General features: G+C 37.4%; 1 protein-coding gene across 1 annotated transcript; it reads right to left on the bottom strand.

The window, feature by feature from the left end:
* Positions 1-1,895: 1,895 nt before the first annotated feature.
* On the bottom strand, positions 1,896-25,163 carry LOC147481841 (RNA pseudouridine synthase 5-like; the record flags this gene model as incomplete). Its single annotated transcript, XM_086579089.1, has 12 exons — positions 1,896-2,841; positions 5,266-5,359; positions 12,209-12,287; positions 13,219-13,288; positions 14,434-14,501; positions 14,697-14,772; positions 15,997-16,081; positions 16,845-16,932; positions 24,485-24,671; positions 24,767-24,857; positions 24,946-24,992; positions 25,071-25,163. Coding segments are annotated over 12 exons (1,065 nt in total), but the record flags the coding sequence as incomplete, so codon positions are not given.
* Positions 25,164-25,930: the final 767 nt, after the last annotated feature.

Below are 25,930 nucleotides of genomic sequence, written 5' to 3'. Positions count from 1 at the left end.
TGGTTTTATTTAACATATTATTGAATGACATAATTATTTATATCAATATTTAAAAAGCGACTCGTTCGTGCGGTATTTTTGTGTTTTTAGTACACATTTTTTTAATAAAATCAATAAAAAAATGTGTGTAAATAGTGAATATCTTAAGAACCGGAACTAGAAATACCCGCTAGGAACCGATGGTTATGAGTATGGTTCCACAATTTTAAGAACCGTAAAAAACCAGATTCAGAATCGGAACTGTAAAATTAAATGGTTATTAGTTCTTACAACACTAAGAACCGGACCGTTGATACCTTAAATATAAGTGTCTAATGGGTCTATAAGATAAGTTTCACTATAAAAACAATAATATAGAGTGTGTGGGTTGGTGTGGATAATTTTCAAGACTTCAACTAACATCATCTTTTAACTCGATGACATCACTTTGGACTCTAAATGAAGTGTATGCATTGAAGATACACTCAGGGGCTTTTTTTTTTTTTTTTTTTTTTTTGTTAGGTTATAAGAGGATCTTATAAAGTGATTTGTTTTTCATTTTAAGTTCCTCTTATAAGCACTTATAAAAAAATGAAAAAACAAATACACAACATCCTATAAATGATTATTTGACAAACATAACCCTGTTTTATATCACATTTAAGTTGAATATATTAATTTGAAACAAACATATCATTTCATTTTAGGTTTAAAATCAATTTTGATAATTAGAATATCGATTTTAAAAAATTACCTTAATAGTGGCAGTGGCAGTTAGAGCAGTGGAGTTATTTAGAGAAGAAGATATTGAAAAGGAAAGAAGGGAGAACTGAGACTAGGGATATATAGGCATGGATGTTTGAGTCATTTTATAAGTTATAAAACTTAAAGAATTGAAATAGATCTAAGTTTGGTATTTATAGAATTGGAGCCTAATAAATTTTTAGTAGAATGACTAGGCAAAAAACAAACCAAAAAAAGTGTCGAAAATAAGTGGTTCAAAAATAAATGGCCCATAGAGTAGAGTAGCAACTAGCAAACCACTTATGAATGTATGATACAATAGAACTAATTTCAGTTAGGCATCAATAAGAGCTTTACAAATCTTTCAATAATAGGGGTGAAAGTGGGGGCTATAGTATTCTACCAAAAAAAAACAGAAAGAAAGTGGGGGCTATAGTAAGGTTGAAGTTAGTTAAAAGAATGATGGAATTCCTTTCTTCCTCATCTTGTCTGTTTTGTTGGATAAGCATTATGGGGGAGTTGGGTAGCTGGCTAGTTGCTTTCAGAAGTAATCTTTAGTCAAAAGGCAGATAGAGTAGAGTAAAGAGAAGGCAAAGTAAATTAGTGGCAGAAAAACAAGAAGAAAAAGTTGATGGACTTCCTGCCTCTGGGATTATTTCCCATCGGAAAAAATTTCCCATGACCATCATGGACTATCTGTCGGTTTATTTATACCTGATACCTCTTTGATTGATCATTTTACCGTGGACTCTATGAAATGGGCCAATGTTTAGTCAATAATTTAGTGTTAATCAATGGACAGCACCGATATAATCATCCAGTAGTATTCACTAATACTACTCAGGTCTCAGGCCCTTATAATCAATAAAATAGTAATCAATACCATAAGGACTAAGTGGGCGGTTTGTTGTTAAAAGATTAGTATGTGATGGAGAAAGCTGGTAAACCAATTACATTTGCATGTAATGCTTGTATGTGAGACAAACTCATTCGGATCCACACTTCCAACAGAATGGTACAAAAACCTAAAATTTGTTTATGAGAATTAATCGTTAACACAGCAGACAAGGTAAGTTGCTTACATCCCACGAAAATTGGATATTCACAAATCACAATCAAGAAGACAGTCGTTTTGTTGTCTTGAGTTCTCAAAGTTATACTAAGAAAAGGAATCCCACACAAACGATAGTTTTCTTGTAAGTTGGTATAAATTGCAAATTTGGAACTCATCTGCTAGCATTTCTCCCGTCTTACTTAGATTTTAACATTTATACATGTTCCGGACCATCTAATACGGACTCGGATCACCATAAAAAAAAAATACGGACTTGGTAAAAGTGTGAAACTTTGTCGATATGGGGCCTCTACTTGCGAGTCCCATTCATCCAATCATCCCACAGTCAGACATGGATAGGAGTTATGTCTTTTAGGCTGAAATATTCCAAATGGTACCAGCTATAGCCATAAGCCATTATTCCTTGATTTTGATTAAAAACCTCAGCCCTTAGGTCGGCCAAAATAGTACGTTAATGCTCTCTAGTGCATAATTTGCCCTTAGCGATCACCTCATTAGTAATCCTTACAGAATGTTCTCAACAAACCAGATGTTGGTTCTACGAGTGTTCCATGCTTTCATATGAAATCCAACTGGCTGCATCATTGGCTTTCTCAAAATCTTCCTTGACAGAAGTAGTCATGTTGAACCCAAATGCTGGTGCGCATGATACCAATGGAAAAGAACCTTGCAATGCTGACTCTGCCTACTTGGGTGTATGATTTGGAGCATAACCGTGAAGTATTGGAGATGAAAAGGGCCTAGATTTGAGACCCAATAGTATCAATTCGACGCATTCATCTTCTCAATCAGATAACTGTTTGATCAAACAGGCTTGAGACTCTACAGAAGCAGATGATTTTACAACTGTGTTGTATGTCTTATCTTTGTCGGTTGGATCATAACCGATTGCAGATTCCTTGACCTGTTGTGTTAATCCCAAAAATTCAATGCAATGACATATTAGTATAAGCAATCTACAGGATGAAATCTCCGCCCTGCCTGCTTTGACTTTCTTCCTGGGTTTTAAGGATAGAGGGGAGAGGTGCAGTAATTTCAAGTGCCTGCAATCAAATTAGAGACAGCTTTAAATGCAAATCATTTTCAGTTCGCTAAAGTTGGCTATAATTGAAACTTCATCTAACAATATCGAAAGGGCTAACAGCCGTTTTTCTTTAAAAGCGTGACAGGAAATTCTAGCTAATAGTCCAATACAAATTAATTGAAATTAGCTAACCATTATAGGAGATATCGATGAACCAAGTACACAGAGCAAAACAATTTTTGAATATCCTTAATACAGATTAAACATGTTTATATTAACCATGCTTAAAAGTGACTGAGCCAGGCATTTTATTGCCTAAAGCTTGGGCACAAGGGTTGCGGAGGAGCATTTACATACAAAAACAATGAATATTTGCAAGTACTTTCTATAGTCCATACTGACATATATAGTGATTGCTTGGACCATGCTATTGTTAGATCTCAGATTTCAAGTATCAGCTGTGCACATAACTCTAGTCCCTTCAGTATAGCTAGTTGCTCTAGCTGCAAACCTGATCTCTATTCTCCTTGGGCTGCAGAGCAACTGTAAACTGTCTTTGAGTATGCCCCCTTCACCAGCACTGCTCTTTGTTAGTTCGGTGCTGGGCTTGCTTAATCCTTGGTAAGGAGGTTCCCAGGAACATATCTTCTGCTGCACATTTTGAGAAAACACTATAATTCCCATAATGGTTTCAATTGTTATATTGTCTTCACTGTCTTTTAGCTGTGCTACTTTGGGCTGCAGTAGTCTATTTATTTCTTCCTTTGGCCCCTGCACGACTTGCTCCTCATTCCTCGATTTGTGTTGTAATTTCTGTTGTTCATCCAGATCCAACAGTGTGGCCCGCCGGAACTGCCTTAATTATTTCTGCCGCTTGACCGCCTGTCCAGACCGAGGTAGAATCCTCTTCCATTTCCCTTAAGCTGCTAAGATATGTCTTTGAAATCCGAACTTCTTCAGTGTTTCAGTCCATAATTTGCGTAAGTTGTTACAGTCAGAGAATAGGTGCCTGTTGTTTTCTCTACTGTTGTTGCCCAGTAGTTTCTCCAGGCATTGGCCAAAATGTTTTTTTACGCCACCTTACAAATAGTAGTTCTTTCCAACTTCCAGTACTGGTGATCTCCTCTCCCTCACATTTCCGTATCTACAAAATACCCATGCGTTGACCTGACGCACTTTCTTCTTCATTGTTGGTCATTACAGGATAAAGCTTCTGAACTTTTTTTCGTAATGGTTTCTGGGAGTATTAACATCCTGGCCCAGTATGTCCATATGCTAAATAAGCACCAAATTAATCAAATTGCATATGTGCAACCTACCTGCGCGAGATAAGCAAGTGACTCTCCATAAGGTACTTCTAGCAAAGGCTGGCATTCTCTCACACTAAGTCTTAATAGTGTGAGATAAGAGCCCATGTCAAAGTACTTAATAGTGGTTAAGATAAGAGCCCATGTCTTTTCCTCATTTACGGTGTTAATGTTCACTTGTGCTAACTGAAACCTGTCAAATTTACCTGTGAAAACAAATTTCTGTAGGTAGCCGATAGTGGTGTACGTTAACAAAAGTCAATTTTCCCTTGGGCACACCTTTCTACAAGACTGGAATATGATTTCCAAAATACTTTCCCCTTCACATGGTTAGCACTAACTGACATCTATGCATATATATACTTTTTCTGATCGATATTATGTTAACCCCATTGAAGCCCAGCGGTTCAAGACAAGCCCAAATCCAACCATCTTGATGCCTCACTTTGGTCACAAGCCCTTGCTACAGAAAATCTTTAGGACATAAAGGGAAGTTAAAAGGGTGTGACTATCATCCAACAAAAGATTTTAAACCAAATTCTTGGATGAAAAATTCACAAACCCTTTGTTACGTGCTATACAATGAAGCAGAGTAAGTATCTGATCATATTGTGTTGTATTGTCCTTCTGCAATATTTTCTTGAATAGAATTCATGCTGTATATGTCGTACTCCACCAAGGAAGCCAGAACCAATTCCTTGGTTTTGATAGAATGCACATCATAGCGAAAGCAGGAAAGTGGCTCTAAAAGTCTCTACCCGTGCAATTTTATGGACTGCTTGGAAGGGAGTAAGAGTCAAGGCTGCCTAAGAATAAGCATCAACAGAGAACAGATCGAAGTTCAGTCAAAATCTCTTTTATGGCGTTGGAATTTTATTAGCAGATATTTGGTTGGCCAATTACGTCTAACTGGCGTAGTATTGTAAAGCAATACTGACTTCCAGCCTTGGATAAAAAGAAAAGTAGAAAATTGCAACTTCCATCTCGTTTTCGTTCTTTACATTAAAGAATGAAGATTCTCTTCCTTCATGTACTTTTGTTATTAAGTTTACCATTTTGTTGTGTAATCTAGACACTATAATGACTTCACACAGATATACAGAGATAGTAAGTACGCTGTTAAAAAGTACACGTACCTCATTTGTTGTTGGGTGATCCAGAACAAGTCGATAAGCATGCAAGTAGTAACCACAATCTCCAGGAACAGGTTTCATCGGTCTTTGATACCCTCTGTAGTACCCACAAGATAAAAGGAAGTTAGACAAGGAACTAATACCAACAGGTAAGGATTACAAGCTGCAGGTACATATACAACCTGAGTACCTGACCCATAAGATTGGCGGATGACAATTGTCTCTATGTTTGTAATAAGTGGCTTAATTAATATTATGAGACGTGTGATTATCAACTGATAGATAGCAATCAGAGCAGTATCGTTATATTCCTTGAATAATCACCTGTACTTGTAGAGTTAACTTGCTTTATTTGCAAGAATATAACCAGGTGTATTTAGTTACTTTAAAGTAATCTTGAAATGCCACAACTTTTGTTCCACAATGGTACTTATCAAAGTTTGGGGCATCAAGTCAAAACCAATTGGTAATGAGTGGAGAGGCCCAGGAGTTTATATACTATATTGCAAGACTTTAAATATCACATGTTGGATTATACTAAACATCTCAACATGTGCCCTCCTGTGTGGCATTACTTGAGCCTAACACTTGAACAACATACTTGGCTGACGTGAAATAAACGAGCCCTTTGGGCCTTAATTCAGCAACCTGCTCTGATACCATAGAAAAGTTTGGGGCATCCAACTGAAAACCAATTGGCAAAGCATAGATGCCTACTAACTTATATACTGTTTTGCAAAACTTTAAACACACCATGTTGGACTATACTTTACATCTCAACTGTACTAGCTAGTAAAACATATTGTAGCATATACTCTTTGATCTCCATTATTAATAAAGAAATATCTGCTTTTATAAAGGAAATTGAAATGACATTTCTCTAAACTCTATAAGACTGTAACCATGCCCCATATGAATTTGAGAAATACTCTGGCCAGGGATATGCGGGAGGCACGAACTTGCAGAAACACCCATTTGTTGAACTACATGCAAATCCACCAACACCTCCTAATGTAAAACTTGCTTTTGGTAATGTTATTCCCAAGACCAAACATATATCGTAACACCAAAAGACCCTCTCAAAATCCCCAATCTTGCAGCATAAAAACCTTTAAGGACAATCACAATGTTTTACGGTTTAATTCATAATATGGGAAGTCTAGAGGACTTAAAATAAGATATAGCAAGACATAGTGTTGAGCGCTTCCATAAATGACATACATATACAAGTGACCGCAAGTAAAAATTGGACAAGAAAATACTTAAAAGTGGTCACTTTTTATTGTAATATTAGTCCTATTGGGCCTATACTTGGGCCCAACCTATATACACTGTAACTCTGTTATTATAAATAGAGAATGGGTCTCACTTTGAGACCCAACTTTTACTGTCTCTCTTTCTACATGGTATCAGAAAAAACAGGAAGAGAGAAGTAAGGAGATCAAACCCTAGCCACCACCCTAGCCACCACCCCCTTCCTTCTTCATGGCACGGGTAGCGACGCATGTTGCGCCTGACCTGTGCCATTGAGCTGCTCATCTGAGCATCTGACTTGTGCTGCCTCCTACTGTTTTCCGGTAGGTTTCCAGCGTTTATCACAGTTTTCCGGTAGGTTTCCAGCGTTTATCACATTTTTCCAACAGGTTTCCGGCGTTTATAACTTTTTTCTCACATCAAGGCACCATTCTTTGCACTATATCCCTTATCATGATGGATAAAGACTCTAAAGGTACGGATGATGTCTCCTTGTTGTATAATTTCTCTTCTTCGAAGAAAATTACTACCGCTCTTCTTAATGGGCGGAATTTCCACTCTTGGGCTCGTTCGCTTTCTTTATATTTTGGGGCCAAAGGGAAGATGGATTGGCTTGTTCCCAACAAGATGATTTGTCCAATTAATACAGACCCTACCTACAATAGTTGGTCCATGACCAATTGTATGATTCTAAGTTGGTTGTTCAACTCTATGGAACCTAATGTCTATGAGATGTTTACCTTTTATGAGACTGTTGATGGTTCGAATTTATGAGCTCTACCGTGAGTTGGGTCAGGCTACACAGAGGGCTCTTTCTGTCTTAGCTTACTTTGGGTACTTGAAGAAACATTGGGAGGAGCTTTCTGCTTACACTTCCCTATCCAGTATTACTGGTATGACACCGACTATTATGGCTGCTCTTCATAAGCGTGAGGAGAAACAGAGAGTTCATCAGTTCCTTATTGGTCTTCACTCTGATTTTGAAGCCATTCGCACTCAAGTTCTCAATAATGCACCTCTTCCATCTCTTGGTGAGGCGTATGCCGTTATTGAGAAACATGAGCGTCGTGTTCGGATTACTTCTTCTCCAGTGGTTTCTGATGCACCGTCTTCTGCTGATCAGATGGCGTTTGTTGCTACTACTCGACCCCAGAGTCTTCTGTTGGCTTTCGTTCTACTGTTCCATCCGGGAACACTCGTGGACGCTTTTGTAATCATTGCAAGGGCAGTGGCCACCTTATTGATAGTTGCTATCAGTTGCATCCAGAGCTTCGTCCCAAGAGGGGTCGAGGGGCTTAGGAGGCAAACAAGCCTCAAATATTGCGACTATTGGCCGATATTTCTGGTAGTCATCATTCAGGGGGAGTTTCTGAGGATTCTGGGACTTTTACCCAAAGACAGATTGATTAGCTTATGCATGCTATGTCTCTACATCTAGTACTTTTGCCATGACTGCTGCCATAGGTACACCTACTGCGTTCCATGTTCGTTCCCCGCCTCCATCTAGTTAGGTCCTTAATTCCGGGGCAAATGATCATATGACTGGTGAGTCTAGATTATTGTCTGATAGCACACCCTTTTCACATCACGTCCGCCTTGCGGATGGCTCATACACCACTATTACCCGTCAGGGTACTGTTCAGTTATCCCCTGCTATCTCTTTAGAGTCAATCTTACATGTTCCTCACTTAGCACTTAGCCTGTTATCTGTTAGTCATTTTGCTAAAGATTATCACTGTTCTGTTGTTTTCTTACCCCATTCTTGTTATCTTGAAACCGAGTAATGAGGCAGCATTTTTTGCGGGGGGCTATGAGCATGGGGACTATACTACTTTGGAGATCCCCCCCTTGTCCCAATACCTGTTCTACCAATATCGAGTTTGCATGCTAGTGTGTTGCCTGTGTCAGGCCGTTATTTGTTTTCTGCTGAGTCTTTGAAAAGTTGGCATGCTCGGTTGGGCCATGTCAACTTCAAGTATCTATGTACTTTATTTCCTGAATTAATAAAAGCATGCAAAAATACTCTTTTTCATTGTGATACTTGTTCTTTGTCTAAACATGTGCGTAATTTTTATATTTCTCGCATTTCTAGATCTCCTTGTATGTTTGATGTGATTCATACAGATGTTTGGGGCCCTTCTCCTGTGACTACCCTCTCTGGCCATAGGTACTACGTGACCTTTATAGATGACCATACTCAGTGTACTTGGATCTATTTACTTCGCAAGAAATCTGAGGTTCTCCCTGTTTTCACTCAGTTTCTCCACCTCATTAAAACTCAGTTCAATATCGTGGTTCACGGATTTCGGTCTGATAATGCGAAGGAGTATGTTTCCAACGAATTTGTCGCCCGTAATGAGCTGCCTGACCTGCCCTTATACACCTGAGCAAAATGGTGTTGCTGAACGAAAAAATCGGAGTCTTATGGATGTAGTTTGGTGTTTGTGCAAGGAATACATGTTCCTCAGTCCTACTGGCATTGTGCGGTTCTTACCGCTGCCTACCTTCGAAACCGCACACCCAGTAGAGTTCTTAATGGTAAGGCCCGTCTTCAAGTTGTATACCCCAGTCGTGTTTTGTTTCCCATTATTCCCCGGGTGTTTGGCTGTGTTTGCTATGTTCATGATAAGAGTCCTACACCGATCAAATTGGATGATAAATCCATTCAGTGTCTTTCTAGGGTATTCCCCTATGTCCAAGGGGTATCGTTGTTATCATCCACCTAGTCGTCGCCTCTATCATACCTTGGATGTCACATTTGTTGAGCATAGTGCATATTTTGGTCCTTATACATCTGTGCAGGAACCTTTGTCTTCCCCAGAGGAGGCGTCTTCCGCTGTTTATCCTGTTCCTATCTTTGATACTCCTCTGGTAGTCCAACCTACTAAACCATTATAGGTGTATACTCGTCGCACTTCTACTCATGCTCATGCTCTGCCCACTGCCTCAGGTAACATTCCTTCACCTTCTAGTGATCTACCTACTGTGATTGCTCCTACTGTTGACTCCCTTATGATTGCTTCTGTTGATTCCTGTTGTTGAGCCCCCTCAATTTCCTTCCAGGACCAGGCATCCCCCAGACAAATAAGGTTTTCCCACTAACCATCCTATTGCGCAGTTTGTCTCTTATCAGGGTGTATCTGCTTCTTATCAGACATATCTGACTTCGGTTTCCTCCATTCGGATACCGCGATCAGTTTCTGAGGCTCTGTTAGATCCACATTGGGTAGCCGCTATGCAGGCTGAAATGACAGCCCTTAAGCAGAATCAGACTTGGGAAATGGTTGCTTTACTTCCCAAGACTCGCCCTGTTGGATGCAAATGGGTTTTTACAATGAAGTACTTGGCAGATGGTACAGTTGAACGATATAAGGCCGTTTGGTTGCTAAGGGATTTACACAGGTACCTGGACGTGACTTTGGTGCGACCTTTGCTCCGGTAGCCAAGTTAAAATCTATTCGAATTCTAATTTCCCTGGCTGCCTCTTATGATTGGCATCTTCATCAGGTGGATGTAAAGAATGCATTCCTTCACGAAGATCTGGCTGAGATGATTTACATGGATCCCCTACCAGGCTTTCGTGGTGAGGGGGAGTATGCTGGGAAAGTTTGTCGACTCCGTTAGTTTTTATATGGGCTGGCAAAAGCGGTCACCACGAGCCCGGTTCGATGATTCAAACGAGGTTGTGCTACAAGATGGATTTACCAAGTGCCACTCAGACCATACATTGTTTGTTCGGCGGAACTCTAGGGGCCGCACTTATCTGCTTGTATATGTGGACGACATTATTATTACAGGAGACGATGCATCAGGCATTGTACAAATTAAGGAATCCCTTGGGAAGTCTTTTGAGGTTAAAAACTTGGGTCCTCTACGTTACTTTCTTGGCATTAAGATTGCACGTAGTCCCAAGGGAATCTCCTTATCTCTGAAAGTATGTTCTAGATCTTCCGACCGTCTGGGGGATCTTTGGGTTGTTGACCAGTTTCTACTCCTATGGTGCCTAACAGCCGGTTGGTTGCAGACGAGGGACCATTATTATCAGATCCATCAGCTTATCAGCGCCTTGTTGGGCGTCTTATTTATCTAGTTAATACTAGACTAGACATTGCCTATGTTGTGAGCAGAGTTAGTCAGTTCATGCATGCTCCATGTCAATCTCATATGGATGCAGTGGAGCATATTCTGAAGTACCTAAAGTCTTGCCCTGGCTTAGGTCTCTTCTATGCAGCCAGTTCACAAGGTCCCTTAGAATGCTACACTGATTCTGATTATGGAGGTTCTATTGACAGTCGTTCCAGATCATCTCATGTGCTTATGTGCTTTTCGTGGGAATCACCTTATCTCATGGAAAAGCCAGAAGCAGTCTGTTGTCTCCAGATCATCTGCTGAAACTGAGTATCGTGCCCTAGCTTTAGGCACTTGTGAGATTATGTGGTTGCGATCTATTTTGGGAGAGCTTGGTTTTGCAGTCACGGATCATCAGGTACTTCATTTGTGACAATCAAGTCGCCATCCATTTAACCAGATTGATTATTACATGAGCGGACTAAGCACATAGAGATTGATGTGCATTTTCTGCAGGAGAAAGTTCGTTCTAGGATTGTTTCCCCGTCCTTTGTTAGAACTAAGGCACAGATTGCTGATACTCTTACCAAATCAGTGGGACCTACTGATCTTCGCTCTTCCATTGGCAAGCTGGGTCTATTGGATATCTTCGCACCAGCTTATGGGGGAGTATTATAATATTAGTCCTATTGGGCCTATACTTGGGCCCAACCTATGTACAATGTAACTCTGTTATTATAAATAGAGGATGGGTCTCACTTTGAGACCCAACTTTTACTGTCTCTCTTTCTACACTTTTGAATTTCAATGTTCCATTTTGTCCAAGATGATGGAGAACATGAGGTAGTTGTGACTTGTGACACGAAAATTTAGGTTAGATGGTTGAAATAAGTGTACACTTTTAGAGTGGTATATAACCAACACATCAAAATTGAATTGAACAAAATTATACAATAAGTTCTCTGGTAATGTTTGTGCAATTAACATCCATATCATATACTCAATTCAACAAATTGATGAATCTTGAATAATATATAAGGTGTATATTTTCTTGGTTACTTTCTCTGTGATTTCTTCACACTTCATGGAGGTGATCTATTTGGGGAACACGCCAAGTTGTTTGTGTGGAAAGACTCTACTCACATTACAACAACAGCATCAGAAAATACTATTAATAATAAAAATAAGTCAGACATAATCATCCTCAAGTTGTCGCAAACAACATCTAAAAGGTTTTTCTGATTTTTTTTTTTAAACCATCATATTTTCTTCCCCTTTTGATGGGATTTTCACCAATGATTGATCGTTTACATCACAAGAATATGTTTTAGAAGTAATTTTACAATTCTACCATGTCTATTGTGGATGTATAACCAATTGCAATGCGTCATGTCTTAGATTATTGTCAGTAGCTGACAGACTAATGGTAGTGTGAAGCTCCGCCCCATATTGCATGTCATTCAAACATACAATAACACAGAAAAATATGGAAAATTTGATCAAACAATTAAGAGCATCATGCAGTGTCACATAACAGATTCCAAAACATCAATATGCATAAACCAAAAACTTTTGAATGATCACACTGAACAGCATGCTTTTACATAAAAAATTAGCTTCATACCCATCATGTGCACAACTGCTGATGCTAGATTCAAAATCGAAGCAATTAGGATGTCCACCAGTAACATAGAGAGGATCTCCTGTACGCAACAACCGATAACTGTCAACATTGGCCACAGAAATAAGAAAAAGCTCTTTCCTAATCTACTACAAATTAAGATCGGAGGAATTTTGTTTCAACTTTTAACATAATTTGTTTATTTTCGGTTTTTGTTTTTACTTTTATCATTATTTGTCTCTTTCTCTTCCTGGTAAGTGTGCTGTTTGTTAGTACATCTAGTTATCGTCCATACCAAAAATCCAATAAAAATATCTGTTATTAAGTCTGCCTTGTCCAGAGATTTGCAAGATGACCATGAAAATCAAATAACATGGAAATTTTCTGCAAGTGCCAAGATAAGCTCAAAGTCCAGCTTTGACTAATATTTTGGCAGAACTACCCTATACAAATGCTAATTGGAGATGGATTCAGATCGGACACGAAACGGAACAATGTAGATCATGTTTAACAAAATGTGGACATGCAAGCATAATCAATGCAAAACTGATAATGAGATTTTCATATGAATCATATGCCTTTAAAACATAAATGACTTGGGACAATTTCCTTTGAATATAACTTCCACTCCTATAGAAGACGTATTAACTTCCACACTCACAATTATTACCCTATTCCACGATGTGAATTTGATCGTGGTGCTTGAAATGTGAGTATGCAATCAAGAGTCAGGTAATGAAAACTCTATCAAGAAACAAATAGGAAAAAGAAGGAAGTAAAAAAAGAGGAAATAGAAGGGGATGGAAATACTGAAGCAGCCACATATAATTATCCTGGGCAAGTGCCCCATGTAAGAACTTTGTTTTTTTCAGTAGATTTCATATTCTAGGTCCACGGTTTAAAACAACCTATGCTTTACAAATTATATTATATATGGTAGAAAGCAAGTACAAAAGCTTGAAACTGACTCATATTATACTTTTCATACAAAGTATGACCAATAAAAATATTACCAAGGAGCGGGTGTCCTAAGAAAGATAAATGAATGCGAATTTGATGTGGTCGTCCTGTCTGAATTTCAACCTAGAACACAAATATAGAAGAAGAGGGAACATAAAAATGATTAATAATAGGAAAAGAGGTCACACTAGCTCTTCTTGTAGTCCATACAACTAAATCATGATATCTTAAAACTCCCTTAATTAAAGGATCAGAGCAACAGACTTGGTAATAGTATCCATATATTAAGCACATAGTAAGTGAAGAGGAGTCTCATCATTGCATTATGACTAGACATGAACATCCAATGGTCATAAAAGGAACCCGATTTTAGTGACTTATGCATGATTGAATCAGCTTATACCACCACACGTCCAAGTTTGTCACAATGCAAAAGTTTCTCAGAAATAGGACCCAAACCCAAAACGGTAAAAGAAATGAACTAGTATGTAGCGTATGCATTTATACAAGATTTCTAAATAGAACAAAATAATAATGAGTAACTAAAGAAACAAACATAACATTGTCGGAATGTGTGAGAACTCCAGGATACTTCTGAGACTGCATTTGTCTTCGTAAATTGAGGTACTAACTCTTACTAAACTACATGTGTCCTCTAGCCCCAACTCTTCTTTTTCTTCTATATTCTGTGTCCCATAAACTAAAACACGAATTTCACCAAATGTAGTAGCAGGATTGCTAAGCATGTAGTCCCATACTAACTTGTGCATTACCTTTCTCCATATGCTGGGAAAATCTTTACTAACCAACTTACCGGGAATTTCTATAAAGCACAAATCAAGAGATATACAATTACGATTTACAATTATATTAGGAGTAAGAACTAAGAAGTTACAGCATAGTAAAATCATGTAAAATGGAGTGCTCTTGTCAATATGTACATCTGTAGTCCATTGAAGTCCTATTCAATGTCGGCTAATTAACAGTGTCATATTTGTAAATGATGGCTTTTAAAGAAAACCCCTTAGCTATATGTCTACTTCAACTACATTATAAAACAGCAAGGACGTGTTCTCTTATTTAATATTTCTTCTTTCCTCAGTATATGAGCGAGCAACATGAAGAGACAGATCATAAGCACAGTCACCCATCCAATTAGACATTGTTGCCAGCATGAAGAGTTGCTTCTCATCAATAACAGAACTACATGGTTACTTAAAGGCAAATGAACATTATAAGCAATAAGTATATGTTTCTTGATTACGCACCTGTACCAATGAGTGGTTTTCCTCGACATTCCTTTCAAGAACTTTAACTTTGCTCAAAGCCGGTTTTCCTAGTTCAATTACAAAGAGAGCAAGGGATAAAACATTCAGCTAAAAAAGGCGAGATAATAAAACTGATAAACGTAACTATTACAAAAGCTATTAAAAAAAACCAAAAAATAACAGAGTACAATGATCTATTCAGACTGTCATCAGAAGAGCTTGCAGTTCAGAAGGTCAAACTGATTAAAGGAACAAAAGACAACCTGAAGATAAAGCAACATAAAGCCCATTAGCTACCCCAGGATACTGTATCACTCCAATTGGCTGGCTAATGACAACCTACGAGGCACACAATAAGTTTTTTCAAAACAATGTGTGCATTTTAATATAAGAATAAGATACTTAAACTACACACCGAAAAGTAACATGTTGAGGGGACATTGGTCCGCGATACCCACTAAATAGGCTATCCCAACAAAAGTTGGAGTTACCACGATTAATACAGTAATTTAAACTAAAACACAAAACACACACCCTTCCCTGAAATCCAAGACATAACACAGATGCAGATGTATCATCCCTAATGTACAATGCAAGCTTAGGCTTCTACGCTTAGCATCATATATCTCGCAATTAGAACATGCAACCTGTAACAAAAATGCCATGTGCAAAGTGCAAACTTCTATTTGTATATGCTATAACAATCTCATATGCATGGTACTATATTAAACCTCTTCTTCAAGACAGTAAAACTATAAAAAGGCTTGTAACAGACCAGAGGGATCTTCATGGACTGCATAGCTCTTTGCTACGTGGTCTATTACTTTAATACTTTACTTTTATCATATCAATGAATTCAATTTTACTGTATATCATATGTGTTTTAAGAGGATCTAATTTGTCGCTGGGTATTGAAACATATAATAACAACGGTGGCTGCAAAACAAATATTTTTTTGAATGACTGAAAAACTTATAGTTTGTTTCTTGAAAAAACTATTATTTTGATTGAGCCCAATCTTGGAGGGTTTGACAGAGATCCTTAACTAAACTCTTTTTTATTTTTTGAATAAATTTTAGGGTTAAGGAAACCCCCACCTAGATTCTATCCCTAAAATAAACTTGACCCCCTTTGTCCTCTTCAACATTAGCAATGAGCTTCTCATCCGGAAAAGTACCTTAACTAAACTCATGATCACAGATATTCAACAAATATACAGATGTCTGTAGGATTACTGGTAGAACTGTATGGCTCTTCGAATGTATTTATCTCCTCTTTTCTCTTCATATTGTTTTGGTTTTAGCTAAAACTTGATTGTTTGTACCATACAGAAAATAAGAAGCCCATACACATTGACTAATGATTTGATTGATTTCTAGTTACTATGATAAGTACAATAATGACACTTCAGGTTGATAACTTGATATTTCAATATTTAAATCCCAACATAACTAATAACAAGGGCTGATAATCCACCTAAATAGGCACAGTACGAAAAGTGAGAACAAGGTGCTCAGAAAATCAGAGAGAGGGAGAGGGAGGGAGAGAGATAAGAGGTTTCACCTGATTTTCTTCAATTATCTCTGTGACCAAAGCTCGATATATCTTCGATATTTTTCTTGTTGTGTTGAGCTCAAGGTTGGTGATTCTACACGTGGTGTAAGTTGTAACACAAAAACAAAAGATAAAAAGCAAAAAGCTTTAGAGATATAATAGCAACGCTCTTCAAATAGAAAAACCACACACCCATATACATATGTACTAAAAATGATGCATAGTATGTATGTCTCTGTATTTTTAAACCTCTGACACTTTAGAATAAAAAATAATTTGGAGCATTTTGGGCAGAGTAAGAAACAATTTCATGCCACTGCTATTAAAGATTTTAGATGTCGATTGTCTAAAATGAAACTTGCTTGGGGTTATGCTTCTGGATCTCATAAGAAAAAAAAATGTTAAAGGTTTCTTTACCAACTTATATTGTTGTTTAGTTTAATCCCACATTGGGAGTCTAAGTCTTTTTTGTTTGCTAGGTTTATCAATATATAAATCGTGGGGCCACTCCACTTATCACCAATTGGTTTTGAGTTGGATGCCCAAGTTTAATATGGTATCAGAGCAGGCTATTTGTCTTTGGCCTAAAGGGCTTGTTTGTGCTCCACGTAACCCCAAAATGAAAGTCCGGTGTTAGGCTTAAGTCATGTCACACGAGGGGGTGTTGAGATTAATCCCCACATTGTGAGTCCAAAGCCTAGCCAATCAATATATAAATCATGGGCGGCTCCACTCATCACCAATTGGTTTTGAATTGGAAACCCAAGTTTATAAATTACTAAGATAAAATTGATCACTCACGAGGAGGCTACATATCAATGACCAAATAAAGAAATCATAAAGAACTTTCCATTTACCTTTTGTCCCCAACAACCGATGTCCCATAAGCAAAATATGCGACAAAGGCGAACTTTTGAAGCTTTGTCTTTGCACAAAGTAGTATTCCTAGAAAGGAAACAAGAGACAATGTGATAATCAACCCATTTGCTCATGACTCATGAACTAATGGGGTCTCAAACATCAAACATTTAAGAACTCAGATTGTTAATATACAATTATATGTTATTGAGAAGAACAACAAAGAATAGTTGTCTTATAAAAATAACCGAAAATAATATAAGAACTATGGGATAGAGTTAAGAGCTTCATTTGTATCACTAAAGACACCAGGAGTGCAAATAGAGAGTTGCCCTTGAGGCCGTCGAGAGATATGAGGTTAAAGGATTCGGTAACAAAGTTTTTGTATCTGCAGTTCAACTACATTTGGAAGGAGAGGAACTTTAGAAGATTCAGGACTCCTCACAAGCGGCTTTCACCAATAAGAGAATTATCTGAGAGATGAAAGCTAACATTCGGACAAGGCTGTCTGCTGTGCATAACATGCAAGCAGTCAGGACTTTCAGATAGATGGGAAGTGACACTGTAGTATAATAGCCACCCAGTCACTCACTGTAAATGTACATGCTGTGCAGTTAAATCGCTACTCGGTCGTTACTCGTTTGAAGAGTGAGTAGCGTGTAGGTGTAATCGGTCGGGGATTAATCGGGCGATTTTTCATAACACTATATTTCTTTACAAATACTTATTAAATATATTTAACTTTGAAAAACCAACATAATGGAGCCAATTAAGAACCCAATCAATCAATAAACAATTAAAACACTCAATCAACTAAAATAAATATGATTAACGTGTAGAACTTTACAGAATCGGGGGTTGATCGAATCGGCGAAATGTCGAGTTCGGTGTTTAGCATTGAAATAGTTGAAATAGTGAACACAATTACTCGGCTAATCGGCACGTATTAATCAGCCGAGTACTCGGGGAGTTTTTTAGCCTGATCGTGATCAGGGATTAAATTGTTAGTCGGGTCGGCTAAGCAGCGAGTAGCGAGTACTCACCGATTTAATAGCCCAGTGTACATGGCACCCCCAACCCAATGGTTTTGTTCAATTGAACAATATCGACCAGAAATTGATTTAGATGTGGGTTATGGTGGTGGTACACTGGTACCATCAGAGAAGTAAGAGGAAATGTGTTGCCAGTTTATTCAGGATGCTGTGGTTGAAATTCTGATGCATATGACTGTGTGGAGCTTTTGCACATTGGTGGACGTTTATTACCCCAAACTCAAGGACGAGTTTCTTTCATGACGGGGAGTATGATGCAGGAGCATGGAAGAATATTCAATTACTTCTAATTGTATTATTAATAGTCTTATTAAAGTAGTAGAGTTTCCTATTTGTTTTAGATCTAGATTAATTAGCAAAGTTTTTGGAGTTCAAGTAGAATTAGGAATATGGTTTATTATATAAAGGCATCTAGGCCTTCATTGTTAGATGTTTTTTATTGAATATAAATTCTAAGAGAATTGTTCTTCTTGTTTGAAGGTTTAAACTATAGTTTTAAGTGTTTCTTTCATTAAACTTAATTGATGTTTAAAAATTGTTGAAGCTTCTGCCATCAAGTTACATCAAGTCCAATGATCTATTAAGTGGTCTATTAGGATCTGAAAGATATTGAAATAGGCTTGCAGAGTTGCAAAAACATGTAGAGACAGGCTTTTAGTTCTCAGAGAGCTCTTTAAGCAGTAAATGGAAGAAGGAACCTACTCCATAAAATGAAGATCTACTGATAAGCTAAATGTTCTCTCTGAACGACACGCACATAAGGAATCTAACCCACGTAACTATTGCAACTAATTTGGACTCCCCAAGATAACATGTTAAAAACATTGTTGTGAACGATACCACAGGGCTGTGTTGCATGGGTACGCCTCTCCTTCCGCTGTGTCCGTGTCGTGTCGCACCGACACCGATTACGACACAGATACGTGGTCAGAGGGCTTTGAGAAGAAAAAACAGCTTTTTTCATAGTCAAATTAGGAGGAAAGTTAGAAATTGTTTACATACCTTTATTTTAATAATCTGTTCTTTCTCTTCAGGTTTCCATTAATGACTTCAAGGTTCAAGCACCTGGTTTTGAGATCTATCGGATGAAGAAGAAAGGTTTTGACTTTAAACAAAAACTTTCTGTTGTGCCAAAGCACATCAATTTTTGCTGTCTTCAATTATCTAATTTAAGGCTGGCGGCTGGGCCAGACTACAGTGGCTAACTTTGGGTTTTTGCTGTTGCCAATACCCCACATTTTTGTGGATGCAAACCAATCCATGTTTTTTTGGAGGCAAATCAGCCACGTTTTAGCTAACATTTTGATATATTTTGCTCTTTTTTTTTTAAGAAACTATTTTGACTTGACCAAAGATTTAAGCATTTAAGGGGGTATACTTATTGACTTGAATATATTTAGCTGCTTGTAAGTATCAAAAATTGATGTAAGGTTTATGACAATATTTTCATTAAAGAAATTTGATGTAATTATACAAAAAAATTATAGAAATTGTATGGAAATATATAATGTATATATTCTTTATGGAAATTTGACATAACTATAAAATTTTAAGTTTAAAGTTGATATCATTCAAATCCTTTGAGATATTTAGTAAAATTCAAGTGAAGGTCAAGATAGTTTCAATTTCTATTTTACCAATTGTCTCGTTTCTCGAACCACTACTCTTATTTTTTTTTTTTGTTAGAGTTCTTGTAAGCAGTCACAAAAGGGGTATGGAACCCCTCCTCACCTATATAAGAAAAGTGTGAGGAAGGGCTGAAACCTAACTAATAAGTCGTCCTATTTTCTCCCTCAATTTTCTTTTTGATTAACTATAATAATATTTCACTTTTTTCATTAGGGAATTGTTATAAGAACTGCACGAAAACGAACTCCAAAAAAACTAAAAATGATTAGTTAGAAGTTTTGGTGTAGATGTTCTCCACATCATAGAGAAACCTCACAAGAATTCAATTCATTTGAAGATGTCTAATATCGTTAAAAAATATTTAGTAAACTATGGAATTATCCACACTCCGAGATTCTTAAAATTTGAAATAGGTGTTGGCAAAGTTAGACATACTCAATTATGGAATGACTAGCTCCGCCCAAATCAACCCTCAATTAATTTCGTAAGTAACCTTTGATAGCTGAGTTCAATTAAAGACATAATCAAGTTAAGTTATAGTATGTTCAAGCTTGACTCAGATATAAGTTGTAGCACAACCAAGAACGATAAATATCTAGGTTACATGGACACGCCATATTTTGAAAAAAATCTGTGTCGGATACGTATCCACATGTCCGTGTCCGTATCCGTGTTGGACACACACGGACACATATTGTATTTAATTTACCTCGAATTTCTGATTTACCATCTAATTTAATAAATTTATAATTATTAAAAAATTAATTAATTATTCCTATCCGTGTCCCCGTGTCGATCTTCAACTGCTCGCCGTATCCGACACCCCGTATCCGTGTCGGACACCGACACGCGTGCCCGTGTCAATGTAACCTAGATAAATATTATATTTTTGCTATCAATTTAGATCCGTGTTAGAGTTATATTGTAAGCCATTAGATATTGTAAACAAACTATTTTCCTATATAATCTATGGTCCATGATCCATAATCACGAATGCTACGTGTTAGAGTTGCTATAAGTTGTTCCTATATAATCTATGGTCCATGATCCATGATCACGAATACTATATGTCAGAGTTCTTGTAAGTTTTTGGACAGTTGGGACTAAGGGTGGAATTTGAGCCGAGCGGCTCGGGCTCAGCTCGTTTGTTTAACTATATGAGCCGAGCTCGAACTCAAATTAAAGCTCGTGTAACAAATGAACTTGATGAAGCTCGGCTCGTTTAACTCAAATAGCATATTTGTAGAGTAAAATGACCAAGCCACTCAGGCTTGGCTAGGGCTCAGCTCGTTTAAGCTCGGCTCGAGCTTGCTCATTTAACTATATGAGCCGAATTAGAGCTAAATTGAAAGTTCGTGTAATTAACGAGCCGAGCTTGAGCATGGTAAAACTCGGCTCGTTTAGCTCGAATTCCACTCTTAGTTGGGATACTTCTAATTAAGCTATAAACATATTATTTTCCTATATAAGAAAAACCAATATCAAACATCAATGACTTAGAAAAACCAAACACAATCATTTGTTATTGGGTGTACACAAAGATGAAATTAGTACTAGAAGGTGGGAGCATAGGATATCTCCACTTGTAAGTAAGTAAACAACTAATTTTTAGCCTTAGATGAATTATGATCCAATGGCTGCCCAAAGCCCATTTTGTTTTGCCCTAAATCTTATCTTGTTTTGCCCTAAATCCGGCCTCTTTTGTTTTGCCCCATAAAAGCCGTAAAAGCCAAAGTAAGAAACAACAAATAGTATTTCATCTTTCTATTTGAAGCCGCCAAAAATGGAGACTAAAAACAACAACCAAAGTTAAAGTTAATGCCCTCTTCAATTTTCAATTGCAAACCGACCCTACCACTAACAAAGCTTGAGTAGTTCTTAAGGCATTTAATAACTAAACTCAAATAAATGTCAAGCTCAAGAGCACTAGCAGCCGAAGGAGGAGCAGGAGATGATAAGCTTATACTTTCTCCTCTTTGGAATCACGTTGAGAAGATAAGCAAGGCTCCAGGTGGAGGAGGAAATTACAAGGTTAGATGCAAGTTCTGTTCAAAAATATGGAGTGGTTCATATTCAAGAGTGAAAAAACATTTTCTTGGAGAAGGAGGTTTTGGGGTTAAAGAATGCACTGCTGATCCACAAACACTGAAGATCTTCAAAACAGAGCATGAAAATGCTCTTAAACGCAAGGCTATGTAGAATGCAGCTAAATCAGCTTCAGTTCCATTACCGTAAGTTCATGATGGAACGGGTATGAAAAAACCAAGAATGTGCGACACTTCAATAGGGAAGTCATTCAATCTCACTGAAAGGGACGTTTTGGACTGTATGATTGCTAGAATGTTCTATGCTTCAGGTCTACCATTCAATCTCGCCAGTTCTCCATATTTTAGAGATGTGATAATGTATGCATGCTCACACAACCTGAAAGGTTACACTCCCCCTTCATATGATAGTCTTGAACAACACATCTTACTAGAGAGAAAGAAAATATTGAAAGGATGATGAGCAAACATCAAAACTTTATGGAGTAAGATCCGGGGTTAGTCTTGTTTCGATGGCCGGATGATGTGCAAAGAAGGCCACTTATAAATTTTGTGGCGGTTTCTCCAAGTGGTCCTATGTTTTTAAAAGTGAAGATGCAAGTGGGGAGTATAAAGATACAACATATATGGGTGCTTTGTTTATGAAAGAAATTATCGGAATTGGGGAGAAGGTGGTTCAAATCATTCGATAATGCACTGTTTGTAGAGTCTTTGGATTAGTTGTTGAAGCACAACATCCAAGTATATTTTGGACGCCATGTGTGGTTCACACTTTGAACTTGGCACTCAAGAAGAATATATGTGCCGCGACTAACAACACCGCAGAAAATCACCGTGTTTGAATTATGTAAGTGGATTCTAGAGATTGATGAACAGGTGAGGACGATTCAACACTTCATCAATAACCATACACTAGCTCTCTCCATTTACAAAAAATTTGCAAAGCTAAAGTTGTTGGCGTGCATTTGAAACACGATTTGCATCGACAATCCGGATGTTAGCAAGATTCCGAAGGTCAAAGATGGGTTAGAGCAACTAGTTATGTCGAGTTTTGGAAAGGATCTGAGGGGTGGTCCAAATGCCGAGAAGTCAAGCAAGATAAAAGAAAATATATTGAGTGATCGGTGGTGGGATAAAATTGATTACATTCTCGAGTTCACTAATCCCATAGTTTCAATGTTAAGAGAATGTGACACGCACCGCCTCTACTTTGCATCTCGCGGTACGAGATGTGGGATTCGATGATTGAGAAGGTGAAAAAAGCAATTTTCCGACATGAACAAAAACATGTGATAAGAGATAAAAGTAAAATTTTATAATGTCGTGGAGGAGGTGTTGATTAGCGGTGGACAAAAGTAACACCCCATTGCATTGTATGGCTCATAGCCTCAATCCAAAGTATTATAGTGATGAATGGTCGATTGCGGGTGTTGGTAGAGAACCTCCTCATGTGGATAGAGAGGTTTCGATTAATCGTGAAGAATGTTTCCGAAGACTTTTTCCAAATGACTTCAAAGAATTGTTGCTCGAGCGAGTTTGGAAAGTTTTCACGGGCTAGGAGACTATGGAAAGTGGGAGGTTATGACCCAAAGAAGTTAAGAGAATCCTTTAGTGTGGTGGTCAACAAATGGGTCGAAAGCACTCCTTTGTTGCAAGCTTTGGCAGCCAGGCTTCTTTCCCAGCCATCTTCATCTTCGTGTTCCGAACGCAATTGGAGTACCTTTTCTCACATTCATACATTGAAACGCAATAGGATGGATTCTGAAAGAGTGGATAGCTTAGTTTTTGTGCATTCCAATTTGCGGCTATTATCAAGAAGCGGTGATGAGTACAAGACAGGACCATCCAAGTCGTGGGATTCATTGGGTCAGAACTTGATGCTTGATGGACCTGTTTTACAAGATGTAGAGTTGTACTTAGATGATGAAGACTTGGACCCCTCATCCTTTGAAGAAGGAGAGGCAGAACAACACATATGAAGGTTTAAACCATGAACTTATCAAGTAAGTTACTTAATGTTTTATGATTTTATTATATAATGGCAATCTTTTATGGATTCTTTTGGTGATAATTTTGCTAATGTTTATTTTGTTTTTGATGATGCAGAGCTGTCCGTATCTTACATGTTGGCGTTGAAGGCTTGATAAGTTGATATGTATCTTTTTGATGAAGGCGGTTTTATCCTTTTTTGGTTTTCTTCTTTGAAGCACCATATTGCAAACACCGGTCAAGTGGTTAGTCATTCTAGAATCTGGATAGTTTTAGTTTATTGTTTTTGAAAGGGGAAGAGTGGGAGACAATTATGAATTATGTTAGTCTTCTGCTCCCTTTACTTTTGAGCTGTGTTGTATACTTGCATGTAACAACTAACATACAAGTATACAACTAACAATGTTAGTCACTTAGTTGTTACATGCAAGTCTAACAACTACAAGTATGTAACATTGTAAATTTGTAAGTATTTAGTATTGTAACCCTTTTCTTCGTTCTTCTGATGTTGCAATGTTATGAATGTATCATTTTGTTATATAAAATCACTTGGTTTATTTTCTTATGACGAGGTGAACAACTGTCGAGAAGTCGAGAACTTTATGTATGAGAATGTTAAACAATCAAATGCAATACTACGTCCATGTCATAATACTTTCAGGTATGTGTTATAACTCTTAACACTATGCTTTTTAAATTTCATTGTTTTTGAGGATTGAAATAAAATAATAAATATATTTAATAAAAAATTCAAAATAAAATATTAGCCGTGTCCCCGTGTCTGATATTTTAGAGCTTGCCGTGTCCAAACTGTCATACCCGTGTCCAAATCGGACACTCGTACCCGTACCCATGCAACACAGCCACAGGGAGGCTGTTTATTTAACACTCGAGTCAAAACCTAAATATGCTATCTAAACAAACCTGATGTGCCCCTTCCAAGGCGATGAACAGGAACAGGATTCGAATCTCTACCACACAGTGCTCCATTACCCGCCAACCTCTGAGACCTCTGCTTCTTCACCCTCCACTGCAACTGTGTCAAAACAGTCCTTTGCTGAAAACTCCCTCCTGGTAAAACTTGCAAACCGGAAGGCTTATTCAGTGCAACCTAAACACAAAAATAAAACAAAACACAAGTCACTCCAAATAACTAGAAAAATTATATATACATAAAAGAATTAGATTAAATCCAAATGCATTTACCAGATCATCATCTTCAAACAAAACTTGTAGTAAGTAAGGTGCATCCGGTTCTTTCCAAGGAAGCCGGTGATACACTAACACCGAACCAGCTCTACATTATTATATCCATAAAAAAATTCAGTTGCAATGTGTTACAAACATAAACAAATACAACAAAAAAAAAATTACGTTACAAAAACCTGAGACACGTGTCTGGGTCTGTTACTACTTCACCATCAAACGTTATCTATAGCAAAATATAAAACAGACTTCAGTATAAAGTATAATAAAAGTGAGTAACTAACTAACTAATTAACTAACTAACCTGTCCGTTTCGAATCCGCTGTTGCCAGCTGGCAAGAAAAAGAGAAGAGAAAAAATGAGGAGAGAGAGAAAGAGAGGTGTGGTGAATTTTAATTTATTAGATTACCCGTGAGGAGGAGCCGTTCTTGTAGATTTTGTGGAGTAGAAATTGATGAGGGACCAATCAGTAAATAATTTTTTTTTAATGAGGGAGTTATAATTAATAAAATAAAAATAATAATAAAAAAGAGAGTAGAGAAAAGAAAGAAAGAAACGTTGCTCGAGTTGGAGGAGGGGTGTTTGAGAATGTCGGTGTAGGTTAAACCCTCGTTGAAATCGAGGCCATGCCTCCGAATGTTTCTCTTGATCGACTTGGATTTTTCGACACTACACATTTTTACACGAATCCCAAACGAAATAAAAGTTGATTTGGATTTAAACTTTCGGCCCTTTAAAAGAACAAGAAATTGGTCATGGCCCAATTTTGGGGAAAATCTTTATATAGTTATATCCTCTTCAATTGAGTAAGCGTTTTTAGGTGTCCACCTGTCATGACTAATTAAGAAAAAGTAGGAAATAAAATAAGAAACAAATATTTATATTTATCTTTAGATATTTATAGCTATATCTTCACCAATTTATTGTTTGGAACACTTGTAGAGACTCTAATTTTTCTAAATTCTATTACTAATTATAAAAAAATAGGATATAAATAAAGAAACAATCTCATCTAGAGTTTCACAGAGTCTCTAACTTTTCCTAAATACTATAGCTAATTACGAAAAAACACCCCCATCTAGAGTCTCCACGACAATATAGCTAATTACTAACGAAAAAAAATATGAGACAAAAAACTAAATTGCTAAAAACAATAGTTTTCAC

Source organism: Coptis chinensis, chromosome 8 (genome assembly GCF_015680905.1).
Source record: "Coptis chinensis isolate HL-2020 chromosome 8, ASM1568090v1, whole genome shotgun sequence".
Taxonomy (NCBI): domain Eukaryota; kingdom Viridiplantae; phylum Streptophyta; class Magnoliopsida; order Ranunculales; family Ranunculaceae; genus Coptis; species Coptis chinensis.
This window is presented reverse-complemented; position numbering and strand designations above follow the sequence as displayed.